Source organism: Podarcis raffonei, chromosome 12 (genome assembly GCF_027172205.1).
Source record: "Podarcis raffonei isolate rPodRaf1 chromosome 12, rPodRaf1.pri, whole genome shotgun sequence".
Classification (NCBI taxonomy): Eukaryota; Metazoa; Chordata; class Lepidosauria; order Squamata; family Lacertidae; genus Podarcis; species Podarcis raffonei.
The window spans coordinates 57526742-57552938 of record NC_070613.1 but is presented as its reverse complement, the minus strand read 5'-3'; the positions used below and the strand labels follow the sequence as shown (position 1 = coordinate 57552938).

General features: G+C 42.0%; 2 protein-coding genes across 2 annotated transcripts; one reads left to right on the top strand and one right to left on the bottom strand.

The window, feature by feature from the left end:
* Positions 1 to 10494: 10494 nt before the first annotated feature.
* On the bottom strand, positions 10495 to 13192 carry MRPL32 (mitochondrial ribosomal protein L32). Its single transcript, XM_053359686.1, has 3 exons — positions 12933 to 13192; positions 11492 to 11673; positions 10495 to 11117 (listed from the first exon to the last, which is right to left on the bottom strand). The coding sequence occupies exons 1-3, from the start codon at positions 13036 to 13038 to the stop codon at positions 10863 to 10865; spliced, it is 543 nt and encodes a 180-aa protein (XP_053215661.1). The 5' UTR covers positions 13039 to 13192; the 3' UTR covers positions 10495 to 10862.
* Positions 13193 to 13605: 413 nt separating this feature from the next.
* PSMA2 (proteasome 20S subunit alpha 2) lies at positions 13606 to 24296 on the top strand. Its single transcript, XM_053359685.1, has 8 exons — positions 13606 to 13731; positions 15051 to 15127; positions 17615 to 17747; positions 19686 to 19808; positions 21064 to 21145; positions 22053 to 22126; positions 23787 to 23844; positions 23930 to 24296. The coding sequence occupies exons 1-8, from the start codon at positions 13691 to 13693 to the stop codon at positions 24044 to 24046; spliced, it is 705 nt and encodes a 234-aa protein (XP_053215660.1). The 5' UTR covers positions 13606 to 13690; the 3' UTR covers positions 24047 to 24296.
* The last annotated feature ends 1901 nt before the right edge of the window (positions 24297 to 26197 follow it).

Sequence of the window (26197 nt, the reverse complement as noted above, 5' to 3'; positions counted from 1 at the left end):
CACGCAAACCATTTGAATGGCAATGCCCATCAACCTTAGGGGAGGCAAAGGGACTTCGGCAGCTCCTAAAAGTTGGCTCCTATGGTTGAGACATAATGATAAGCTGGTAAATTTAAACTGAAAGCAGATACATACCATCTCCTCTAAATTGTGTCCAGTCACATGGTTAATGTGGCAAGCTGTATAGGCTAATTCATAATTTGTATTTCTGTTTACAAAAGCTGCACAGCACCACACATCTAAAATGGATCAACACTGCGCTTATAGAAATCCAGTGTGAAGCATTTTCTCGCTGCTTTTCTTTTCCAGTTCCTATTCCCATACTGCTATTTTTCTGGTAAATCCCCATTGCTCAAGGGCTTTCTCTGTAGCTAAAATAAGACATAAAGTCATATTAGTCACAGCACAATAAGTAATGCATTACAGCTTCATTTCAGTACAAAGTCCCCATCTTTTGTAGCCGGTCAATAACAGCAAAAATTTAGTACCAGCGTTCTCTTATGGTTATGTGGGAAGCCACAGCGAACACACCCTTAAAAAAACCAACCACGTGTAAGTATAAAACTGATCTACAAACCAAGAGAATACCTGGTTTTAATATGGTTTAATTCAACAGGAGCCAGTAAGCCTATGGCTGCAATCCCATGCGCACTTACTTTAGAGTAAGCCCCATTGAACTTTGCCCTCTGCAATCTCCTTGAATGCTTTTGTTCAGTACCCTCAGCTTTCTTAGGTAGACCTTTGACAAACTGTTTTGAAGGCCAGCTAACGGCCAAGGATTGCTACAATCATTAAATCAAATATTGCCCAGGGCTTCCGGGGAAGCTAGCAAGATGATTATTTGACACATAGGCCAACTGTGATTAATTTGGTGTAAGCGCTGAGGAAGGGAGTTTCCCCGCTTTTGTCTGTTTTTTCAGCCATGAGATTTAAGTACGTGCGTTGGATGCTAGGGCTGCAGATTATTTTTCTGACAGATGCTCTGGAGCTTTAAGAATGACGCAGCAGGCAGCAATTCAACAGGCAATGCTATCCCTCATCACTTTATTTCCATACAAAATAAAACTTAAAATTCTGTCTGCCTTGTAGCTGTTGAAAGCTGAATACAACTGTCGGGGAGTGGTGGTGTTAAAATGACAACTATAAACTAGAATTTTGAACAATGTGACAATTGTCTAGGCTGGCTATGATATGCCTCAATTTAATCCCTTCTGAACTCGGGACTGGATTAGTTGTTTAGCCTGGTGGGAATTACCCAAAGGGGATGAAAAAGGGGAGCCAGGATCATGGTGGCAGTTGTACTCAGCACCACATGAAATGTGTAAGCCTGGCATTTGCTGGGACTGATGCCTGATAGCATTGGTACCCAGCATGTAGAAGGATAATGGCTAAGGTCACACATGCTATAATTCATATGGAACCTGCTGTGTATCCTCTACTTTAGGGTTCGGGGACCTGTGGCCACCCAGATGTTGCTGGACAACAACCAGGGCTGTCCCAAGACCATTTGCTGCCTGAGACAAAGGACAAGATGGCAGTTCCCACCCCCAATCTGTTTCATAATAAATAATAAAGCATCCATTTCCTTTTCACAAATGGAAAATTCATTTCTTCAGGATGTCCACCTGTCAGGGCCTTCAAATGTTAGGGCTTCCTAAAACACTTTGATGTGGCAAGCCGCTTGTCTCCTGACCTGAACTGGCCTGGTCACAAGGAGACACTCTGCACCAGTGCTACATGTTCCATGGTGCATGTTCATTTGCTCTCCTTCAACTACCTTTGCTCATCTTGTCTATTTAAAACATAAATTGTTTGAGGTGCAGTCAATTGCTCTAAGGGCTTTCCTCTGGAAAAAAATGTCTCTGGTGCCAGGTCTCTGCTTTGAAATGCTTAACAAAAGCCCTGAGCAAGTCAGAATGCTTTTAAATCTCTTCTGAATAATAACCCACCCACTCACACACAACCACTTAGATCAGTGAGAACAGATTTTGGGTAGAGAGTTTTGAGAGGACTCCTCTCCCTTTAACAGCTACTTCACACTTCAGTGGCATCTAGGGTGACACATTGCCAAAAAAGTCCATCAGGACTTCTCAATTGTACCTTTGCATGCACACTAAAACCCAAGACTCTGCTCAGGTGACCTGATTAGTCTAGTCAGGTTATCTGTTGGTTTTATTTGCAAGCTTCTTTGTCTTCACTTTTTTCCAAACGAGCTAGTTTATATTTGCATTTGGCTTTATTGGTTTTTAAATGCAATTATCCTTAATTTCTCCCTAGAATCTTCTGCATATGTTTAAAACCGTGCAGTTAAGCCATGTTCATTGTGTTCTAAGGTTATTTTGCAAGTACACTTCTTAAGTTATGTGCAGAATTTTTGTAAATTCAATACCCCTACCACATGTGGAAGACAATGGCTGGTTCTGTGTGATAGTTGGGGAAATGATTAGAAAGCTCTGACATCTGCTATCTGGAAGACAATGTCATTATAATCAAAGCCATTAAGTCATCAATAAAGTGAGCTGAATTAAATTACTGGCAGCGGACATCACCCTGCTGAAATCAGTTGCCAACTGATTCTGATGAACAGTGATACAGCATATTTGACAGGAGCAAGAACCCCAGCATTTGTCAGATCAGCACAGTGAGGGAGTTATATATCCTGATTGCCTGAAAGCGGAGTTCATGTCCTCAATCAGTAGTAATAGCTGTGGATCTAGCTGTTCTAGCTCTGGATCAGGCTTCCTCAAACTTGGTCCTCCAGATGTTTTTGAGACTACAATTCCCATCATCCCTGACTACTGGTCCTGCTAGCTAGGGATCATGGGAGTTGTAGGCAAAAGACATCTGGAGGGTTGAGTTTGAGGAAGCCTGCTCTGGATCCACCTAATACCCAACTGCTGCCTCTGGGTTGCATCTGACTTAATCATACTCGGAGTAGACCATGGATTTCCATGATTCTTCTCTGAGTATGGTTTAGTTGGCTGCATCTCTCTGAATAAATCAGGGCCTACTTGTTTCAGTGTCTATCCTACCCATCCCTAAGGTCTGAGTCAGGTAAAAATAAGTTTTACTAATCCAATTAAAATTGAAACAGGACAAAAATGAATCTGCTCTTTAAAAATGCACAACTCTATGCTGGCTGAAATGTGATTCCCTAAAGGTGCATTATTGCTTAAAAACACCTCACATAACTGATATTTTTCTCTCTACATAATATTTTCTTTCTCTACAGAACATGTTTTTTCCTTATACTTTCATAGGGGTAGCCCACTACAGAGTTTTGCTGTTTCTAGTAGTTTATCCCTTAAAAAACCCCAGCCATGTCTTATTTGCTTGTTTCAGGACATTTGGGCACCTGAGGTGAACAACAAAATGGTACCTCCCTCCATACCAGGGAGAAAGGGGTGAGTAGAGATATGTATCAGGAACAGAAAGGGGAATGTACATTGGGATCTGCTGCCTCTGTGAATTCTGCAACCTGAGGCAGTTGCCTCACCTTGCCTCATGGGTAGCCTGGCCCTGTTAGGACTGGGTATTGCTAGCATTATCCACAGTCATCACTTCTGCCACTGGAGCCCATTAACTAGAGGGCAGTGAAATTGTTTATAGGAGGAAGGTGTTTATTATGAATTTGTGGTGAACTCTATTCCAGAGGTAGGGGACTTTTCCAGCTGGGAGGCTGGATCCCGAGGCTGCCAACCAGGCTTTTGCCCTTGCCAACATCAACTGCTTACAAACCCCACTTTAGGCATGGAGCCATGTCGCATGACGCTCGGGGGAAATGGTCTCATGTTGGCCTCATTAGTCCTACACATTGGAGATTCCCAGCTGCTGCTCTAACCAACAGTAAAAGAGACTTCCAAGACAGAAGAGAACTCCATTCATTACAAAGTTTTCCTTCTGTGATTCTGCATACTTTCCCCTCTTGATGACCTCTGCTAATTTTGTTTTTCTAGTGTAACTGACAATGCATTCTTCAGGCTCACTTTTCTATTACCCCTTCTCTTTGTATTATCTCATTCCTTTCTGTGTGTTTCATGAAGCATGAGAGTAGCCCAATTCATCTTATCTTCTTCACTTGCCAGGACCATGGAATACAGTAGCACAACTACAGGAGTAAGATTTAATTGAGATACCCTGTAGAGCCACAAGTCACATAGAAATAAGTTATATTGTCTCTGGAAAATATATTTGCAGCACACTTTTAAAAAGTTATGACTTGGAATGCTTTTCCTTCCCAGTCGTGCTGAATAACAAACAAGAATAGCCTTGTCATATGAAACTAAGGCTTCTATAACTTGTGATTCCTCAGTTAACCTTCAAACAAGTTTTTACAAGTATTTTAGGCTGCAGTACTTTACTAGTAATACTTCTTTTTGAGTAGATATTGCACTGTGAATTGATGGTCAGTACATACTATACTTTTTATTGAAAACATTGTAATACGTAATGACCCTTAAGAGCTACTATTTTGATCTTTCATTCAGTCCAGTCAAGAAACTGACACTGTATGATGAATACCCTTTTGGATTACATCTGCCAAACCACTGAAATAATTAATAATTGGGGGGGATACAGCATCACACCATTCCATCTGTACAGTGGTACCTCAGGTTTCAAACGTAATCCGTTCAAGTTCCGAAACATTTGAAAACCGAAAACTGAAAGTAGAAGCCTCAAAACGGAAGCCTCAATACAGAAAACTCAAAACAGAAGCTGAATTTCCTGTTTGACTTCCATGGCGTGTTAGAAAACTGAGGCATTTACTTCCGGGTTTTCGGCGTTTGAGTTCCAAAACATTCAACTACAGAGACGTTAAAAAACTGAGGTACCACTGTAAAGTAAAGTAAAGGGATCCCTGACCATTAGGTCCAGTCGTGGCTGACTCTGGGGTTGCGGCGCTCATCTCGTTTTATTGGCCGAGGGAGCCAGCGTACAGCTTCTGGGTCATGTGGCCAGCAGGACTAAGCCGCTTCTGGCGAACCAGAGCAGTGCACGGAAATGCCATTTATCTTCCTGCCAGAGCGGTACCTATTTATCTACTTGCACTTTGACGTGCTTTTGAACTGCTAGGTTGGCAGGAGCAGGGACCGAGCAACGGGAGCTCACCCCGTCGCAGGGAGCAGCAAGTCCTAGGTTCTGTGGTTTAACCCACAGCGCCACCCGCATCCCATGAGGTACCACTGTATTCCTATACAAATAGAAACAGTTCAAATATCAGCCTATATTTACAGATTACCTGGGTGGTTATTTCATATGTTGCCATTTCCCCTTATGCTTATAGCTCACACTATGGACTGTTCTTTTAAAGATGGCGCCTGTGGGGCCTGTGTGGTTTTTCAGAAACGAACAGCAGCTGATGAAAGTGACTCCAATTCAGCTAAGGATAGTCACAACTAAGGTCCACTGGAAACCTTAGCTGTGGTCCTATAACCATTTACCAGACTATAAGCCTCGAAGGGACTTGCTTTTTAGTCAGCATTCATACAATGTACATTAAGTTCCATTCCCATGTGTGTTTATTCACAAGCAGGTTCTCTCTGGGCTCACCCACACTCCTGCTTGTCCTACGCTTGGAAAGCCTGGGCCCAGGTGGTTTTCAACTTGTCCTGCGCTTTCTAGGCACAGGTCTGAGCATTATTGCCCCACTGCTTTCCCCTGGGAAACCCTCTCTCTAGTGCTAAATCAGAGCAAATGGCGTCATGGAAAACCTGATAGCCCTTTGTTCTGCTTCAGTGCTAAGCTGTGGGTTTTCCCAGGGGAAAGGGGCAGGGCAAGCAGGAGTGTGGATGAGGCCTCTGTTTCCTATGGCTTACTCAGAGGAAATTAGCCATGACTAATTTTACCTAGATTAAGAGTATTTCTTAGCAAGGCAATGCTGTTTAAACCGATCACACTTTTGTGGCACAGTAAGCAGTTCTTTGTGTAAATACATTTTTAGGAAAAAATAAACTGGAGTTTGGAGCTTATCCAATTAAAATATAATCTACGCTACATCAAGAGAGCCAGTGTGGTGTAGTGGTTAAGAGCGGTGGACTCGTAATCTGGTGAACCAGGTTCAATTCCCCGCTCCTCCACCTGCAGCTGCTGGGTGACCTTGGGCTAGTCACACTTCTCTGAAGTCTCTCAGCCCCACTCACCTCACAGAGTGTTTGTTGTGGGGGAGGAAGGGAAAGGAGAATGTGAGCCGCTTTGAGACTCCTTAAAGGGAGTGAAAGGCGGGATATCAAATCCAAACTCTTCTTCTTCTTCATCAAGCCTTTTTGCAATGGTCTGTGCTTTCTTCAGTGGAAATGTAGGAATCCATTCCCGGTTGCTCCCAGTAAAGAAGTGTCAAATATAATGAGACACTTGGGTGCAGCTTTACCTTCTGATTTCCTTGCTCTCTTTTCCGATTCCTTTATGTTTCATGCAACAAACTGTGCATTTGTTCAATTAGCTTTATTAAGTAGTCACTGTTTCCTGCATTATTAAAATCAAGATAAAATACTCCCGTTCATTACTTAATAGCGTAATACACTTCCATTCTATTGCCCCACTAGCTTTTTTGTTTATCCTTTTTTTTAAAAAAAAAAGAGGGTTAATTGGTTTATAGTATCCATGATCAATTGTATTTTAAAATTCCTTATTATGATTTTGTAAAAACAAATTTGCATTTTAGGGATAGCACCGCCCACCTGTAAAAAATAAATAAAACACCCTCTGAGCTTTAAGAGCATTAATATTCCAGCACTTCTGAACTGCAGCCTGGACAAAGGATGCCCTGGAACTCCCTTGGTATTGCTAACAGCAAGAGCCGGTCTCCTGCTGCTTAGGGAGGCAAACGTACGATCAGGAGTTGCACCTGCATCGGAACTTCTGGAGGAATGCTAAAAGTGGAACAGGAACAGCTGTAGCTATCTTTGGAAAAGCTGCATGACCTTCAGAGCCAATCCTCTTGGTCTTTTCTCAGAAGGATGCTTGCGTGTTCCCCCACTATTTTTATGGCTTTCTGAGCATTTGCCAGCATCTTGGAAAAGCAATTGGAAAAGCATCCCTGGGTTTACCTCTATAGCAGGAAATTACCAATACACTTCCTATGTGGCAAAATACACAGGAAATGTATTTTGCCACATAGCAAAACTCCTTTATTGTAAAGCTTAACCACCTGTGAAGCTGTCACCAGTTAGGATCCCCCAGTTATGGCGTGTGTATGCTCAGGCATGTATACATGCATGAGGATTAAATGCTGTTAAAAAATGAAAGTGAAGGATATAAATGTTGCATGTTGCATGTCTAACTTTTGGAAACAATGCTTTCTCCTCTCCTACAGTTGCGTAAATATTTTACCATACCATGAATTAAAAATTATGATGGTCACCGGGGCCACAGACAAAATTGCCTCAGGGACTTAATCCAGTTTGTAAGCCACCAACTGGCTATCCCTCATATACCATCACTCAACTACGGTATGTCATCCAGTTGCAAATGGAATTGAAAACATATCTCCAGCTGAAGTTATCACATGCCCACATTTATCAAAATGGACTTCTGATAAATCTGTGTATTATAGTAACTAAACCTTGGGGTCAACAATAATATTTTCTCTTAATTATTCCCAATGCAGTTAATTACACTTGCAGATTTTTCACTAGCATCACCATGAACTATGTTGGTATCGCAGTCTGAAATAACTAGAGATTCACTGCCACCTATTGCTTTGAAAGGTGTAATTCATTTCAGTTAACACATGGTGGGTCATAGAGGATTGTGCCATAGAGAAGGCTGTAGTCTGTCTGAATGACGAGCATAATCCAGTTTTGTCTTACAAATTAACTCACTTACTCTTTCAGAACTAAAACTCACAAAATGATAATGTAGAATATCAAGACAGACCATTAAGTTTTATAGAGCCCCCGTAGAACAGTAGACTAAAGACATGAGCCATAAACCCCTGGTTTAATCTTCCTCTTGGCCATGTCACTAGCTGATTTTACCCAAGCCACCATCTCTCTCAGCAGAACATAGGACATGGACTGACACTTAACAGGGTTTTCGTAAGGATCAGTGAAATATATATGATGCATCAAGTACTAATATAGTTGTACATAAACATTCAGTATTACTTACTGTTCACTCATATCTCTGACGTATTAGCGATCTATCCATCTCATCTCTCTCTGCACGCACAAACACGGCTACTTCCTAATCTGGCCCTTATATGGATCAAGCATTTGGTTATTACACTCCTGTTACATCTGCAATCTACATTCCCAATACAGCTACTCAGAATAGTGTTCTGTAGTTTTCCAAAGGCCAGTAACTGAATGGAAATGAAAAGATTACAAGGAAAGTAAAGAAAGGAGTAAACACGGACTGGCTGTTGCTCTTACAAGTATGCCATACCCTCCAACGTTCCTCAGATGAAAAAAGGGACATTTCTCACTCCTCCCAACTGAACCTCCCCGACCCCCCCCATTTCTCCCCCCCCCAAAGCATTTCCTACCAGAAGGGCAAGTGCCACCACGACTTCACCAATGGGACACAACACACATGCCACTGACGTGCCTTTGCCCTTAATTCTGATTTGTTTTAATTCTTTGGTAGATTTACAAAAAGAAATGCACCAATAAATAAATTTTAGAAAGGGGCAAGATTGGAGACACACACACACACACACACAGGTTTATTAATATTATTAAATCAAAGACTCTACTCCTTGCGCCTTTCTTCCCACCCAGGGTAGCCCTGCTCTCTGCCTGCACCTCACAGCCAGCACCTCATGCAAGGCTGGGCCTCAGCGGCAACAGCCTCCCCTTCTCCAGCAGCCGCCACAATCTGCCCAAGGGAGGAGGCCGGCAGCAGCGACCATGGAGAGGCAACAGGATACTCCCTCGCTGCCACTGCTGCTCAGGACAAGTGCTGGCTCATCTTCCTTCTTGAGCTCGGTGGCAGCATCACTGGCAGAGGGAATAAGGACATTCCGGGATCAAATCAGAACCCGCAATGGCTTTCATAATTCTGGGAGGCAGCCTTGTTCAGGCAAGTTTTTAGTGTGTGATGTTGTATATTTTTTGTTGGGAGCAGTCCAGATTGGCTAGGGCAACCCAGTCAGATGGTCAGCATATTATTATTATTATTATTATTATTATTATTATTATTATTATTATTATTATTCCCCCCTTCCACTTGGAAGGTATGGTATGGCCAGTGTTCCACTCATGCCAGGTTTTGCCTAGGGCTTCAATTCCATGTGATTGTGTGCTCTTTTCTGTTGAGAATTTGGCTCTAAGGATCTCAACTCCTTTAAATTTCAGCTCTTTATTTACAGGTTCCTAGTCATGATGGATGTAGAAAATATTAGAAAAATAGGAAGTATCAAAGGAGCCAAGGCTGCCGTGAAGCCTTGAAACTCCCCCGCTATTCCAACACCTTCTAGTCTTGCTTCATAATGTCTCATCTCTTCCTATTCCTTCTATACCCAGTTCCTGCTAAGTAACTCAAAATTCTGCAAAATATCAACCATGTACAGTGGTACCTCGGGTTACATACGCTTCAGGTTACAGATGCTTCAGGTTACAGACTCCGCTAACCCAGAAATAGTACCTTGGGTTAAGAACTTTGCTTCAGGATGAGAACAGAAATCATGCAGCGGCAAGTGGCAGCAGGAGGCCCCATTAGCTAAAGTGGTGCTTCAGGTTAAGAAGAGTTTCAGGTCAAGAACAGACCTCCAGAACGAATTAAGTTCTTAACCCAAGGTACCACTGTAGTCATAAAACCAAACACATCTATGTTGATTTGTTTCTTTTTATTAAGAGCACAAAATGGGTGTTTACTTGGGACAGAGTTCTTATTTCCCCCCTGCCAGAGTAACTTTGTTATTTGAACTGATGGATAAGAAGATAAACAACTGTACGTGGTAGGTGCAAATATCACTTGGTAGAAAACAGTAAGTTTTACATGCATTACAAACAAGGATTTTTTCTAAAGTCTGTATCATGGGAAAATATTGGCCCTTATAAGAGATGAAAGTTGATGAGCTCAGTAATAGGATTCTCAAAGAATAGATGGGAAAAAGTTAAACTCCAAGCCCACAATGCAGATACAACATGATACAGTGCTTCAATGTCATCTAATCAATGAGATTAAATTTGTGTCACTAGTGGGTGAATCAATGAAATGATGTTGGTTTAAGAAGTGCTTCATGAATACCCAAGTTATGGTTCAGACTTAATGTAGTTGTCCTTTTCATTAAAGATTTTCAAAGGACCTCACAAACACAACTAGCTATTTTACAAGCTTCTAAATGGAAACAGGTGTTAAAGAACTGTCACTATTTAGATGTAGCCAGTAGCAATGAAAGAACAAAACCACATCTCAACCATTGGGCTCCAACTCAGCAAGAGATCCATGTCAACTCACTTCATTGCTCTACTTGACTTCTTACATTCTCACAATCCTCGCCACCTCATAGCTCAAAATTTCACAGAATTTCAAATGGAGCCACACACAGTATTTATTATAATGCTGAATATGCTTTATTTCATTTACAAATACAGTTTAAATCCATGGTTTCCCCCCGATGCACAGTACAATGTAATATGACCAAATAGATGCCATAAGAATCTGCTCCTGCAAATGATTGACTTTGCTTAACCAACTTTAATACAATGACAAAATCAGCTAAGTTTACATTAGCTAAATTAGCCACCCAGCTAACATTTAAAGTACAGCAGTGATGCTGTACTACAATGGCAAATTAAAAAAATACAATTTAAATTTACCCTTTCTGGGGATAAGTGTTATCAGTAGCATTTTTTTCAGCTATTTTTACTCTGCGAGATCAAGGATTTTGCGACCAAAGTTTCCACTGTGCTACATAATCAGTCCTGTGTGAACCAAGATGGGCGCTTCCTTGTTCGTTCTATGATCCGCTTGCCTTCATCTTCATCTCTAGCTTTCTCTCCCTCATACAGTACAACAGTCTCTACAGGTGGAGCCTTATGTGGTCCTCCCTCCTGTGCCCATATTTCTTTCCTTATGGCAACTGTCTCCCGTTTAACCTTTGCATAACAATAGCCACAAAGAATATGCTTCAGTTTCAGGTTGCCACACTGAGGACAGACATCAATGTTTCGCTAAAGACAAGAAAGAAAACAAAAAGTTGGGCAATGAACAATTTAAAAAAAGAGAGATTTCACAAATGCTAAGAGCCATGTAAGGCAATGGCTATCTCATTACCATTGTGATATAATACATTGTTTTCTAGGAACCTGAAAAATTCCTCATGTCAAGTAGTATACATAAAGGTTTAAGTTTTCAAAATACAATACCATCACATTTAAAAGATTCAGCACAGGAGCTGCAGACAGATTTTAAATGAAAAATTTCCTGTGGTAAATTTAAAATACCAATATAAATAAATAAGAAATTACAAGCATCTTGAGAGCATTGAAGAACAGAAAATCTACAAAAATAAGGGGAGAAAGACAACAGAAATGTGATGAGTTACCTTTATTTTTATAAGGTTCCTAGGATTCCTTCGCCTGCAGCGATTTACTTCAATGGTCCGCCTTGATTTTGGGGCTGCCATCCAAAATATGCTGTCTAGAAAGCTTGGAGTCTCCTTACTTTCAGCATTCTCTTCTACAGGTTCAGGCAAAAAAGCTGGACCCTGAATTGCTAAAGCAGGAGCTTAAAGACAAATACAAATAACTTAGTTACAAATAATTTAGTTGTGGTAATTTGCTTACCTTTATTAATTAGATATAATATTTCAAGAAGTGGTTTTGCTCAATGAGATTCTTACTTCCAGGTTTGTCACTCGCGCATGCGCAGAAGTGCTAAATCGCACTTTGCACATGCACAGAAGCACAAATTGCTCCGCACACGCAGATGTGGCGCTTTGCCCTGCATCCTTTTTGGCTAGCGGCCAGGGCTCCGGAACGGATCCCAACTGCAAAACAAGGTACAACTGTACTGCAATAATTCCAGGACCGCCTCTCTCCAGTTGCTCTGGTCTGTCATGAGCAAGATAAAGCGAATAACAAATTTAACTAGTAACAATAGATAACTGACAGTAACAACTGTAGTGGTTCAAGTTATGTTAGTAATTGCATATCCTGTTTCCATAACCTTCATGCTTCAAAATAGGTTTGTGAATTTTTCCTCGATTTTGCTGTTTTCTTTTTCTAAACCACTTTGTGGTGTGTGTGTGTGTGTATATATATATATATATATATATTCATTTTGTGATATATATATATGTGTGTGTGTGTGTATATATATATATATATATATTCAAACGGCACATATTTTTTACAAAATATATAAGTAGAATACCATATTGGCCTGGATATAAGCCTCTTTACCCCCCAAATTCCGACTATGAAAAGTTAAAGTGTGGCTTATATTCGCGACCTTACGCACGTGGAGAGAGCGAGGAAGGGGAAAGGCCGCCGGCAACGCAGCACAGCTCCCCGCTCCCCGGCCAGTATGCAGCCAACGGCAGCAAGGAATGGAGTTGCTTATATGTGGGTATTTTTTCTTTCCCTCCTCCAATTTTAAAGGTGCGGCTTATATTCTGGCCAATACAGTAAATAACACGGGTGATGGGTGGGTAACAAATCTTATAAATAAATAGTTTTCAGAATCCAGCCCCCTCTGCAAAAAAATACACATTCGGGGCAGTTCCCACCAGCATAAAAATACCAGGAAAGAACAATATATATGCTTATAATGAAAGCAAGAACAAAACTGTGCAACTTCTTCCCGCCCCATGTAAAGCGGCGTCTCCAGCGGTGCTTGTCCTAAAAGGGCACCTTGATTTCCAGTCAGAGCTGACGGGAGCTGTACAGAAGCAGCTGGAAAGCCACGTTTGGGAGGCGAAGCCCCTGGAGAGCCGCCCCGGAGGAGGCCCCGCGACGCCTCGAGGAGACGGAGCCAGGACCTACCCCCGGGCGGGCTGCGGCAGCCCAGCTGGGACCAGCAGCTTCGGAGGAAGCCTTGGATCCGAGGCAAAGGAGACGGGAAGACCAGCAGCAGCGCGGCCGCCGCCATCTTGACCGGCCCTCCGCCTTCGCGGCGCGAAAACGCGCCTGTCAGGCTCAGCCGCGCTGAGGGCGCTGGGAAACCGAGTCGTCCTTCGCTCTTTGGCGGCGTTTCCGCCAAGCCACTTGGCGAGAGAGCTGGACTACATGTCCCAGCATGCCCTACTCTAGCTCCTGAGGGTGAGGCACCGGTTCCCGGCATGCATAGCAGAGGGAGCCGGCGATCCCCGGATCTCGTCGTTGACAATGCTGAGGGAAGGAACGGCCCTGCCAACGGCACCGAAACCAAACCATCACCACCACCACAGTCTTTTTCAACCTGAGGAGGTGGCGGGCGGCTCAAACGTTGTTGGACTACAACTCCCATCACCCCTGGCTACCAGTTCTGCTAGCAAGGGATGACGGGAATTGTAGTCCAACAACGTTTGAGGGCGGGTACGAACGACCCAAGGTTGAGAAAGGCTGCCATAGAGTTTCGCGGCTTTCGAGAGTTCCCGGAAGTTCAATCTGTTCATGGTTCTGTGGTCGGCGCTCTACATGTTTTCTCTTTTTGCGCATGCGCTGTAAAAACAGTACGCAGTGCGCGTGCGCAGCCTCAGAAAGCGGGCGGAGCCGGTTATGAAGGGAGGGCGGAGCGAGGGGGTTCAATCGCGCTGGTCAAAATGGCGGAACGCGGCTACAGCTTCTCCCTCACCACTTTCAGGTAAGGAGCGGTGTCCCCTCAGGGGCGGCAGGGCGGGCGCAGGAGGCCCGGGGCGCTGTCCTTTAGTGAGGGGAGGATTCTTGGGCCTCTGGAGGGGCTCCGTCTCGTTGCCGTTGAGACGGAGCGAGAGGCGAGGTTTTTGCGGAGTCACCGCTGGCGCTTCTCGCCTCTCGCTCGGAGGAGAAAGTGGCGCGTGTGGAAACTGCCGTAAGTTTCTAGCGCGGATCCCGCATCCCCGTCAGACATTCTTGAGGGAACGCGGGTTTCCCAGCAGCCTGCTCTTGAGCACTTTGCACCTGGCTCTTGGCCGCTTGTGGCCGAGTGGAGATGCCGGGTGTCAGGATGGCGCCCGAGGTCTCCGGAGGTGCATCCCTGGGGATCATTGGATCTGGACTGTTTTCGCACATTAATGCTACACCTTGTAGAATTCTGTCAGTTATATTTTATCTGCACAGTCAGAATGAATTTCAGGAAACAAAAGCCTTTATTGATAAATAAAACCTTCGAGCCGTCTGCCCCCCGAATGCCAACTAGACCTTCCATTTTGGTGACTGTAACCCTGGTTTAAGGAGGCATTTGGCACCTAGTTTATATATCGAGATTTCTAACACTGCTAAACCATGTAGAGATGAGCCTTTGGATCCGGTATGCAGGGTTTTAAGCCACGGATTGACTCTCCCTCTGCATGGCTTGGTTAAGGCAAGAGCCCAAAGCAGGCCTCATTTCCCTTATAACCCTATAGAAAGTGAAACAAATATCTCTGAACACACGACTAATGTATATGTGTTGAGATTTTATGAAAATAATAAATCACATCATATTAGTGTCTCCTTGGAAGTAAGACCTATTAAATTGAATGGGATTTGCACTTAATCCCAAATTAGTTTCCATAGGATTGCAGCCTTACAGATGCATGTTTACTTGGAAATAAATGACATTGCATTCAGTGTGTTGAGGATTATGAACATGAAACAAATGTTACACCAAAATCGAAAGTAAAACTATTTTGGTGGGCTTTCTTTTCCCCTTTTCAGTTTTTATTATGAGATTACTTTGAGCTTGTTGCCAGACCTTGACATGAGTGCATGATTACATGAAAAGTGTAGTACAATTCTAAACACTCTTATACTAAAGTAAGTCCCACTAAATTGACTGGGGCTGACTCCTATCTGTTTGTTTTTATTATTACTATATTAAAATGTGCCCAATATCGTATTGGTGAAAAAAGGCCCAATGAAAGGCCATAAGTTGCTTGGCATTTTCAGATTTGAAAATGTTTTCTTACCAAGGTGTCTCATGAATTGTGTGCTTTCTTTTAGCCCTTCTGGAAAGCTTGTTCAGATTGAATATGCTTTGGCAGCTGTTGCCGCAGGAGCCCCATCAGTTGGAATTAAAGGTATTCAAATGCTTGCACGATTAATAAGCCCACAAAAATGTTGCTAGTTTGTATGTCTGTGTGTACCTACTTTGGCATTTTGTGACCTAAAAGCAAAGAAAAAACGAGAAAGCAGACATAGATTATAGGTATTGAGGCTGAAGTCCTAGCCCCATTTGCTTGAGAGTAAGCCTCATAGAGTTCAACACCACCTAATTCTGAGTAGACTTTATTAGGATTGTGGTGTAGTATGATTGCCAGAAATTGATCTGAAAAGAATCAGCGTGAAAGCAGTAACCTGGCTTGACCCTATTTTGGTCATACCAACAGTGCAAACCTATACATGTCTACTCAGAAATAAGCTCCATTGAGCTCAGAGGTTAGGGAACCTGTGACCCTCCAGATGCTGTTGGATTGCAACTTCCATAATCATTGAGCATGCTGGCTAGGACTGGTGGGAGTTATAGTCTAGCAGCATGTATTGTATTATTGCTAGCTGCCTTGAGCACCATTTAGTGGAGAGGTATGATACAAATTTAACAAATGACAGTCATACCTTGGGTTGCGAACGTGATCTGTGCGGGAGGCACGTTCGCAACCCGCAGCATTCACAGCCTGAAGTGCAGCTTTTGCGCATGCACGTGACATCATTTTGTGCATGCGCAAGCACCAAAGCCTGGAAGTAACCCGTTACTGTACTTCCGGGTTTGGCGCTGTCCGCAACCTGAAAATGCACAACCCGCAGCGTTTGTAACCCGAGGTATGACTGTATATAAAATATTAAATAAAGGGATGGGGATGGTGGGGACATGAACCCATCCTAGTACCCCCAGAGCTTTTAAATTACGTTTTTGTCCCATTGGGGTTCCAACCATAACCCTTCCAGACTAAGAACTACAGAGTAAGTTGTTGTGGGCCAGGGAGGAGGGGATGATTGTGGAAATATTCATTTTCCCCTTTTGGCCATCTAATAATGCACATGTAAGTCTTGATTCCCATTACCACCCTAGCTTTGTAGCAATTCAGCATCCTGATGTTAAAATACAGATAATGCGTGGTTTGGTTTTGAAACAAAACAAATCTCTTCCTGGCCAGTTTTTGAGTTTAAGAATTGAATTCAAACCCAGTGCATGCCACTTGGGGCCCTTGGGAGGAAAAGCACTCTTGTCAATGTTTAACCAAGCTAGATATAGGGATTCTTAGTGGGGCTATGAAACATCTTCAAAAAGTAGAATCTAAATATATTTTCAAAACAGAAAGTATAACTATAATTTTCAGATTGCATTTTGGGAAACCTTGGGTTCCTTACATATTTTCATTGCAGGTTTCCTAATGAAAAAATCAGTAACAATAGGCAAGCTTCCTTATGATATAGCTTCTCTGCCACTACTAATTTTCCTCTGCAGCGCACCCCATAGGAGAGTTCTGGGTATATTCTATGGTGTGTTGTAAGGTGCAGTCAGTTTGCATTGGGCCAGACAGGCCTAGCCAGGGTACACTTCACACAATCCTCCACATTTGTTGTGAGGCAGAGCTGCTAAGATTCCTCAGCAGATAATGTGGAATGAGGTCTTTGAAGGTGGAAAGTTTGAAAAGCTTCTTTTCCATTTTTTTACTGAACTTTTTCTTTTTTTTTAAGTAGGCATGTCTAGTGATATTGAGGTAACACATAACCATTAGGGGTGTTTATTGGATTTGGCTGTCTTGGAAGGATTTTGAGTTTCTCCCAAAGCAAAGTGAGATCTGCTTCAACCCATGCAGCCTTGTACTGTACAATGAACCCTGAAGTGATTTGTGATACCTCTGTATGGGTGGAAGGGAGGAAATGAGAGCAGCTTTCCAAACCAGAAACTTGTATCACTAACTTGAGGAAATGGTCAGAGAGGGGTTTTTTTGAGGGGGGGCATCTTTCACATCCAACAACTTTAGTTTGTAATTGGAGGGAATTATTTTATTCATAAAGAAAATCTCATCTGATTATTTCTACCCAAAAATTAACTTTAAAGGAACTTTGGCTGGGGGACATATAGTGGGAATCACTTAATAGCTGCAGGAACAAAACTGCATATATCCTTCTGAAATTTGGCAGGATTCATTCCTTTAGAAGGGGCAATGTTTCTTAAGATTTCATCCAGTTCTACCCAAATATTAGTATGTTTTGATGTTTGATGTTATTTGTTTTGTTTTTTTAATCAAACTTGAAAGGTGTCCATCACAGAGACCCCTGAGTTGAATCAAGCTGCCTCCAAATTCATCTGAGTCGAATTGGCCTGTTTTATTATGCAGTGCCAATTTGGGGTTTGAACCAAATCATCTGGTGGGTGGGCATCCTTAGTAATAGTGCCAAATAATGCATTGGATTTATGTGATACGATTAGTAAAGGATATATAAGTAGATGAATTATTCTAGTTGCCTGCTTTAAGCATTGTGGATTTGAAAGATTATGAGGAAAATGGAAGGAAGATATTTTAACTACATTGACTAAAATATTTGTTTTCTTTGTGCAGCTTCAAATGGCGTGGTACTGGCAACAGAAAAAAAGCAGAAATCCATTCTGTATGATGAACGAAGTGTACACAAAGTGGAATCCATAACCAAACACATAGGCTTGGTGTATAGTGGCATGGGTCCTGATTACAGGTATCTTGAAGGCAAGGAGGGAAACACTGTAATAGACTCTTGCTATTGGTCTTTGACTCTTGCCCCGCTATAGGCAGCACAACATTGGGTCTGTGGTGCCATTTCAGCATTCTCTGGATGGATGATACATATCTTGACCCTCTTCATGTGTGCATCACAAGAAGTGGAGACACATGTAGAATGGGGTGCAGCTCTGGTCCTGTCCCCAAGGTTGCACAATGCTTCACCCTGACATGTATGCAAGGCAGGAGTCGCCAACCTTTTTGGGCCATGGCATATTTTGAATTTTGAGAGAGTTCTGTGGGTGCCAGCCACAAAGTGGCTGCTATGGGAGGCGTGACACAACACAAAATTGGAGAGTACACCCATGGTGAAGCTTTTCCCATAATTGTATTTCCATATTAGGAAAAGCTTAAACTACCATACAGCTGTTAAAGACACAACCCTTTGTTTTCCCCAGTGCCAATGCTAAACTAAAGCCTAGTTTGCCATTCTGTACTCACTTACCTAGAAGTAAGACCCATTAAAGACAAAGAGACATACTTATGCATAGACATGTATACCATTGCACTGCAGATTAACTATACCATGAATTCTTAATAAGTGCCTAGTCTTTGGTTCCTGCACAGCAGGAGTCACCCGTATGCCTGTTTGCAAAGTTTTACATTTGCCTTTTCAGGTTGGGGGTGGATTTTTAATATCCACCCACACTTATTATATAGTACTGTTTACAGAAAATAATTTCTAGGGAGTACCTGATCTCAGAAAACCCATCACAGAAAAGATGCATCCTGGTTGCTAGGAAAAAAAGGAAAAGTGAGCTACAGAGATTTCAAAGACTAGAAAATAAGGCCGAGGAAAGGTGTATGAAAGGGTAGGGTAAAGCAGGACCTCCTTAGGACCCAAGAAATTCCTGTTGCCTGTCATCCAGACTTATCAGTCACTTCACTGATTGACTGAAAAAAGCAACAGGCAGGAGCAGCTGGGCTGGCTAATTTCACAGAAATCACTTGGTAGGGTAACTGTACATTTTGCTTGATAAAATTCTCTTTAGTAGGGCTAGAGGCTTTTCTTTTTTAATGAAAGCGCAAAGTCTAGGGTCCCCACTTAGTGGTCCTAAGTTTTGGCACCCATTAAAAACGTGTTGGCAACCCCTGCTGCAAGTCTACTTGCCTAAGGTTTTTTTGTTGTAGATGTGTCTGTCTAATGTGTGGCTCTTTGAGGGTGGGGCTAGCACTGTTAAGAGTGTCTGACAGCTAGCTTTGTTCATGATACAAATTAATGGGCCAGCGTTTGGTTTTTAATCATATTTGGAGAATCTTGAGCTACCACATCCCACAATATTACAGAGCTGAGAGACATTGCTCATAAGTTATTGCAGGGAAAGGGAATATTGGGCCTTCCGGATGTTTTTTGTCTCCCAACTCCCATAAGTTCCAGCTACTATAGCCAGTGGTCAGGGATGATGGGAGCTGATTGACTGGATGAGGGCAAATAAACTGACACGGAGTCATGATAAGACAGGCTATGGGTGAAAGGTTCCTGGATCCAAATTTTGAGAGATTGTCTGTTCTGAATGGGGTTGTGCTCCACCTAAACAAACAGGTCCATATTTTAAGGGTGTTCATTGAATCATCTTCTATACTAGAGGCCCAGGTGTCCTCTAGTGTGGTGCATCTGTTACCAACTTTGGCTGGGATGCTAACCACTCCCTTTCTTGGACAGAAATGGTCTGGCTGCTGTAGCACATTCATAACCTCACAATAATAGACAACCTTTTTTTGAGTTCATATATCCCAGTGCAGTATCAAATTCTTTCATTAGCTGATTGTAAATATTCCTTCAGTTTAATCTTTCCCAAGTTGCTTTGGACTTTAAGTTATAATGGATGTTCTGATTTCTTCACTCACTCACTATTTCTTTTCTTCTTTTTCTCAGAGTACTTGTTCACAGAGCACGCAAACTGGCCCAGCAGTACTACTTGGTTTATCATGAACCTATTCCAACAGCTCAGCTAGTGCAGAGAATTGCTTCTGTAATGCAAGAATACACACAATCTGGGTATGCCTTCCCCCTGCCCCTTGTTTATTCTAAAACAACTGAAATTTAGAGCTGTACTGTACGCAGAATAGATTGTACTCTAATGCAGCCCCCTCACCCTTTTACCATATATCAGTGAGATTTTTGCCTCTCCATCTGAGGAGCTGCAAATCAAACTGGGTACATACAGACAAGAGTTCAGCCTTGTCTGCATGCCATGGCCAGCCTCCTGTTCTTCTACAGTGGTACCTCTAGATGCAAATGGGATCCGTTCCGGAGCCCCTTTCGCATCCTGAGCAGAATGCAACCCGCGTATGTGCATGCGCGGGTCGCAATTTGCTGCTTCTGCGCATGTGCGTGACGTCATTTTGAGTGTCCGCATGCGCGAGCAGCGAAACCCAGAAGTAACCCGTTCGTTACTTCCGGGTTGCCACAGAACGCAACCTAAAAACGCTCAACCTGAAGCTACTTTAACCCAAGGTATGACTGTATTCACTTTTGAGGAGCATTTGGTCTGATACTTTTAAGTGTGCTGAACAGCGATACTCTACCTGATTACCTATAAGCCTGGAAGCTATTTATGCAAAGGAGAATGAAGAACAGGAAATACAGTTACTGTTATGCCTTAAATGCTTTTCTGTGCTAAAGTCGTTTTTTTATATTTTTTACAGTTTTTTAAGTAGGAAGAGTTGCCAGTAATTTCCTAGACCTGCTCTTGTACATTGGAACAGTTGTTTGACTTGCTAAAATTAAGCAATGGGGTGGTCTTTTCTTATTTGTATTTTCTCTACTGAAATATCTATGAGTTTTGTATTTAACTGTTTTCTTCAGTATTGAATACAAAGTTTATAGCTTTAATGTAGCATTTTTTATATTGTTTTTTGAAGTCTTGTGTTTGTTTCTGTATGATGTTAGCTGCTTTGGACTCCCTTTTTCATAGGGGAAAGTGGGGTTCAAAATAAAGATGACGATCTCTTCTCATCTGTCTCATAGTCAGCAAAATATTGAGCTTCTTAATTTCTGTATGGCAGGTTGCTGGTTAAGGCATAGAAACAGAACCAAGAAAACAGTTGGCAGCCATAAAGACTCAGAAACAAAGTGTACAAACTATTTGTACGAGGCATGATGTAACTTCTTTAGAATATATAGAAGAGGAATATGCTTGTATGTGTGTTCTTAGATGAGTCCGTCAGTCAGCATCCTTAATGCTGATCTTATTTGTTCCCAAGATAACCTTCTGTTATCATTAATCCTTTTCAAATGTTTTGCTTTGTAGGGGTGTACGCCCATTTGGTGTGTCATTGCTAATATGTGGGTGGAATGAGGGACGACCATACTTATTCCAGTCTGACCCATCTGTAAGTATTCATAATGGAGCTTCTTAATAGCCTTAAATAGAAAGCATGGATCTCAAAGATCTGGAATATTGCCATATTCTTTCTGTGTATGTTTTTTTAATTAATCCAGATAAGTGGGTGGGGAATGATAAGCATCTGGACTAGAATAAGGTTACAGACTCTCAGGACATCTTGGGTGATCAGTTTTACAGTTGTATGAGCATAAAGAGAGCCTTGGCGGATTAGGCGAAACATCTCTCCTGTCCAGAATCCTATTTCCAACATGGAGGCCCATAAGGAAGAGATGATTCAGTAGTTCTCCCACCTCAGCAATTAATATTCAGAAACTGGCTGCTTCTGAATTTGAGGTTTCTGTTTTGTTACAATAGCTAGTAGCGGTAGTAGGTAATTTTCCCTTAAATTTCTTTTTAAATCAAGGGTTTAAAGAGTGATTGGGGAATTAAAGCAGGGGAATTTTGAAAGTGAACCTGGCAGTACAGATGTATCAGGCAAAAGCTCACTGGAGGCTTTAGATAATAGTTCTCAACTTATTTTTATTTTTTAGAGTCTAGTGGTATGACATTGAATTGGTCTGCTATCCTAAACCCCAGGTATAGTGCCCTCCAGATGTTGTTATACAGCAATTGCTGGCAGCCCCAGCCACCATGGCCAATGGTCAGGGATGATGGGAATTGTAGTCCAGCAAATCCTGAAGGCTCCATCTTTGCTACCCCTGCTATACCGTCCCACCTAGGGTTAAGTCCCACTGAACTCAGTGGGGCTTACTTCTGAGTAGACATGTATATGATTGCTCTGCATCTCTCCAAGCAGAGATCCCTAAATGAGGCTATTTTTTTACTGTATTGATCAGTGACTAGAAGATAATGTGTTCTCATACATTAACTCCCTGTCTTTTTCACTTTTCCAGGGTGCTTATTTTGCGTGGAAAGCAACTGCAATGGGGAAAAACTATGTAAATGGAAAGACATTCCTTGAAAAGAGGTACTGTTATGATTACATAACTGCAAATCAGTAATAAAATATGAAGATAGTAGAAGTTTATATGTACTGTAATGATGTGTTGTTTTCTGTGTCTAGACTGGCTCTTTCCTAGGTGTTGAAGTGCTATAGTTTAAAAACGACTAAGAATGCTAGAAACACCTGTGAAAATGAGACAAAAATGACAATTTGCTTTCGTTAGGAGAAGCTTGTGTAGGTATGATGATCCCATTTAACAGCTTGATGAGAAGTTACCAATTAACCTTTCCCTAGAGTACAGCTTGGAGCATGGATGTTTCAAGTCCCATCCGTAAGGGAGAGTTGGCCATCCTTGGCTCTCGACTCTCTTCCATCCCAGGATCAGTAATCACATCATCTTCAGCAGTGGTGAAAGCATTGGTAGTGGCCATATCCTGTGGATTCCACAGTTTCCTTCAGAGCCTCATTGATAATGCGCATGACTCAAGGCTTTTCAGCAAGATTCTGCTGTAATTGAAACATCCTGTAATTCATGGGGATCAGGGCCAGCTCTTTGAGGCCTCAGAACATCCACTTGGGGTCAGTGCACGCTAATTAACATAGAATTTGTGTACATAGAAATACATAAAAGCTCCCTTACTTTGGGGCAGATGGGGCTTGTCAGCCTGGGAAGATAGCCCGCCTAGGAGTAGGAAATCTGATCCTAAACCTCCATGCTGCCTTGCGGAATATCTTCAGGGGAAGAAAAGGATCCTTAAGACAGTTGGATGTTGCCTTGTACGCTGCCTTCTGGCAACTCCTGCAGCTAAGCTGATGCCAAATGTATTGCTGTTTTTCTTTGGACCACATCAGCGAGGCCGAGAGGGAGAAGGTCTTGTCGTCTGGCAGCTCAGGTCCTCCATACACACTGCCCAGGCTTATGCCCCGGGGAGGTCACTTCAGTGCTGCTAACGTCCAGAGGAGCACTGGTCTCCCAGGGGGGCAATTTGATTTGATTTTTTTAAGGGGGACAATTCGAGAATGGGTTATTAACAATTAATGGCCTTTTCACTTTCTTAAGAATTATATGTCACGGGTGGGGGGCATCAGGATTTTAGAGATGCTTAGGTGGGGCATGGCCAAAAAAAAGGTTGGGAACCACTGTACCAGCTGAAATACAACGTTCTGTTAATATTCAGACTTGCAAGACTCATGCTAAGTTGGAGAAGAGAGAATGCAATACAGTTTCTACACTTAAATAAACCAGTTGTGTGGGTGCTATTTGATGACATTTCCTCATGGTCTTCAATGTTTAGCATCTAATAAGACCAAAGGTGACTAAGGCTTCTGAGGGTTTTACTTCTGGAAGGTACTGATACCTTGTGTGTCTAATAAACTGGTGTAACTTCTACTGTAAATTGCAATATTTTGTCTAAATCTATTTGTTGGTATCCAAATACCCTTTAAGTGTGTCTAAATAGTTTGTGTGTGCCCAATGCGTGTTTTTTGAGTACACTGTACTGTCCTGCCATATCCCCAAATGATTTGAGATTCCTGTGTTTCAAATGGTATTTGCAATGCTGCATAGGAAGTTATTTGCAAAATGCAGCCCTTGGCCATGTGAAACTAATTTTCAGTTCTGTGAATGTTTGCTGTTGCAGCAACAGTAAAATATATTTATTAGCAAACTTCTGTTCTTTCATAGGTACAACGAAGACTTGGAGCTTGAAGATGCTATTCATACTGCTATATTGACACTGAAGGTAAGAAACATCTGCAGTGTATTTGTTAAAACTCTGGTTTGTGAATTGCATTTTCATGAAGGAACCCGTCTTTCCCTCTCTCTAGGAAAGCTTTGAAGGACAAATGACAGAAGATAACATAGAGGTTGGCATCTGTAATGAGGCAGGATTTAGAAGACTCACTCCAACTGAGGTCAAGGATTACCTGGCTGCAATTGCCTAGTATGCGTTAAGGAAGACTGCCTCGATACATACAAGGATCTTTTCCCCCAGCCATTTAAATATTTGGCTTCTGCACTCTCATTTCTACTTTATCTGCTAGATTTTTTAAAAAAGAAATATTATGGATCCAAATACTACTGTCCTAATATTGAAAATGTGGAATTATTGTTCTTTAAAATATTAAACACTGTACAAGAATACGCAATATGAAAAAATAAACATACCAGGAGTGGTGTGATTTCTAGGTAAAACTTCATAAGGCATTTAATTATATTGAGTTCCTTCTGGTTTCACCACCACCACAAATTTTATTCAGAAGCACGCAGTTTTAAAATATTCATAAATCCTTTGGAACTACCCTCAGCTGAACTGGCAGAGCTTCTGTTAAAAGCTTTCTAAATGTATGTCTTGAGTGAGATATTATGCAGGCCTCTATGGGAGCAGTTAAATCAAAGGGGCTGTGAATCAAATCAGATGATATGCATTCAGCATGTAATACTGAAAGGCTTTAGATAGCAAGCTGCTACAAGTCAGAACAGAAAGCAGTCTTGGTACCATGTGTGTTAGAGATCTGTCTTCCACTCATGTGGCAGGTTCACTACCTCCCTCCCTGGTGTAAGCGAGAAGGTGCAATGTTTGCCCCCACTGTCACAGTGATCCCATAGGGCAAGAAATATATAGGAAATGCAACCTTTATTGGACGAACTCATTGAAAGACAAAGTGAGTTTTCCAGATACATGAAAGCTCATGTTCAAAGTTTTTACAGATGGAGAAGCTGGTGGTAAAGTGGCAGGATAACAGCAATAATAAAAAGTAAGCTGGGTGAGGGCAGGAGGAGGAAGGGTGGCAGAGGTGGTCTGAGAGGGGTGTTAAGGTAACTGGTCTCACATTGTGATTTGTCCTTCACCCCCTGGGGGACTGCCCCATTTGGACCAAGGAACCTTCCACTTGAGTTTACAATTCAGCTGTAAAGCTCCATAGGTGACTTTGGGTTAGTCATCCTAATTTAACCTGAAGGATTGCTGTGGATAACCACATGTAGGGCTTGTTTGAGAAAAGAGTATGCGATGTGATAAATGAGTAAGACGTTGCTCCCTCATCCATGCACATTGATGATTCATTGACTGTAATGTGAAGAGGTGAGTTGTATGTGTGAATGAGGCACCATAGAGTAATTGAGAAAAACGTTAACATCACTGAATGCAATCAAACTTTTTTCTGTCCATGTTTGTTTTTAATTTAGCTGAGTCATAAGCGTTTAAGAGTTCTGTTGGATCAGACCAAAAACCTAGCCCTATTTACTTTACAGTATTGTGTTCCCACAATGGCCAGTCATAAAGGCTTGGGAAACCCACAAGCAAGACATGCACACAACACTACTCTCCCTCTTACGTTCAGTGGGGTATTTTCAGGCATTCTGACTGATACTTGAGTGTTGGGGTAACAAGTAAAGTACACACTGGTACACTCTGACCCCTTGGGTAAATGGTATATGCCACTGAATTTCCAAAAACTAAAAAAAAAATAAAAAAAAATCTGATACCATGTAAATAGAATGTTTGAGCCACAGGGAAAAACATTGATTGGAGAGGCATAGAACAATTTAGTGGATATATTTGCTTGGAAACTTTGTCCACAGTGTGGTGATATGGTGTGCTTGGAAATGTGATAAAATCTAAACACGAACAAAAATAGGTTTGTCTGACCAACTGAGATGCTATGTTGAACTTTTGTCAAAATTCTTCTCTAGTAAGAATTCCAGGTGCTGATTGTAGTCTGCAAAAAACACTGTTGTGAGCTGTAGAGATACACAAGTGCACAAGGTTAAAGGTTCCCTTTTAATCCAGTGCTATAACCTCTGCCAAAAAAGCATGTAAGGTTGACAAAGATGATTTATTCTCACAGAAAAATGTCTCACAACAATCAGAAATTCAATACAAAGGCATGTCGTAGCTTTGTTTTCTGAATTTCTTGCTTAGATTTTAAAATGCAGGATTAGAATTAACGCACAACAGCATAGCACTGCATTTCCACCCTGGGAACTTCCCCTTAGAACTTTCTTGATAGATAGGGATGCCATATTTCAAAAAGTGAAAATCCAGACACGATAGTTTTTTTAGTTTTGACCAAAGTTGTTGAGCTTTCTTTAGC

Coding starts and splice junctions, on each gene's coding strand:
- MRPL32 (XM_053359686.1), bottom strand. CDS start 13,038: ATGGCGGCGGCCGCGCTGCTGCTGGTCTTCCCGTCTCCTTTGCCTCGG. Junction 11,674..12,932: donor CTGCCGCAGCCCGCCCGGGG/GTAGGTCCTGGC, acceptor TTTGTCTTTAAG/CTCCTGCTTTAGCAATTCAG. Junction 11,118..11,491: donor GGAACCTTATAAAAATAAAG/GTAACTCATCAC, acceptor TCTTGTCTTTAG/CGAAACATTGATGTCTGTCC.
- PSMA2 (XM_053359685.1), top strand. CDS start 13,691: ATGGCGGAACGCGGCTACAGCTTCTCCCTCACCACTTTCAG. Junction 17,748..19,685: donor GGCATGGGTCCTGATTACAG/GTATCTTGAAGG, acceptor TCTTTTTCTCAG/AGTACTTGTTCACAGAGCAC. Junction 23,845..23,929: donor CTGCTATATTGACACTGAAG/GTAAGAAACATC, acceptor CCCTCTCTCTAG/GAAAGCTTTGAAGGACAAAT.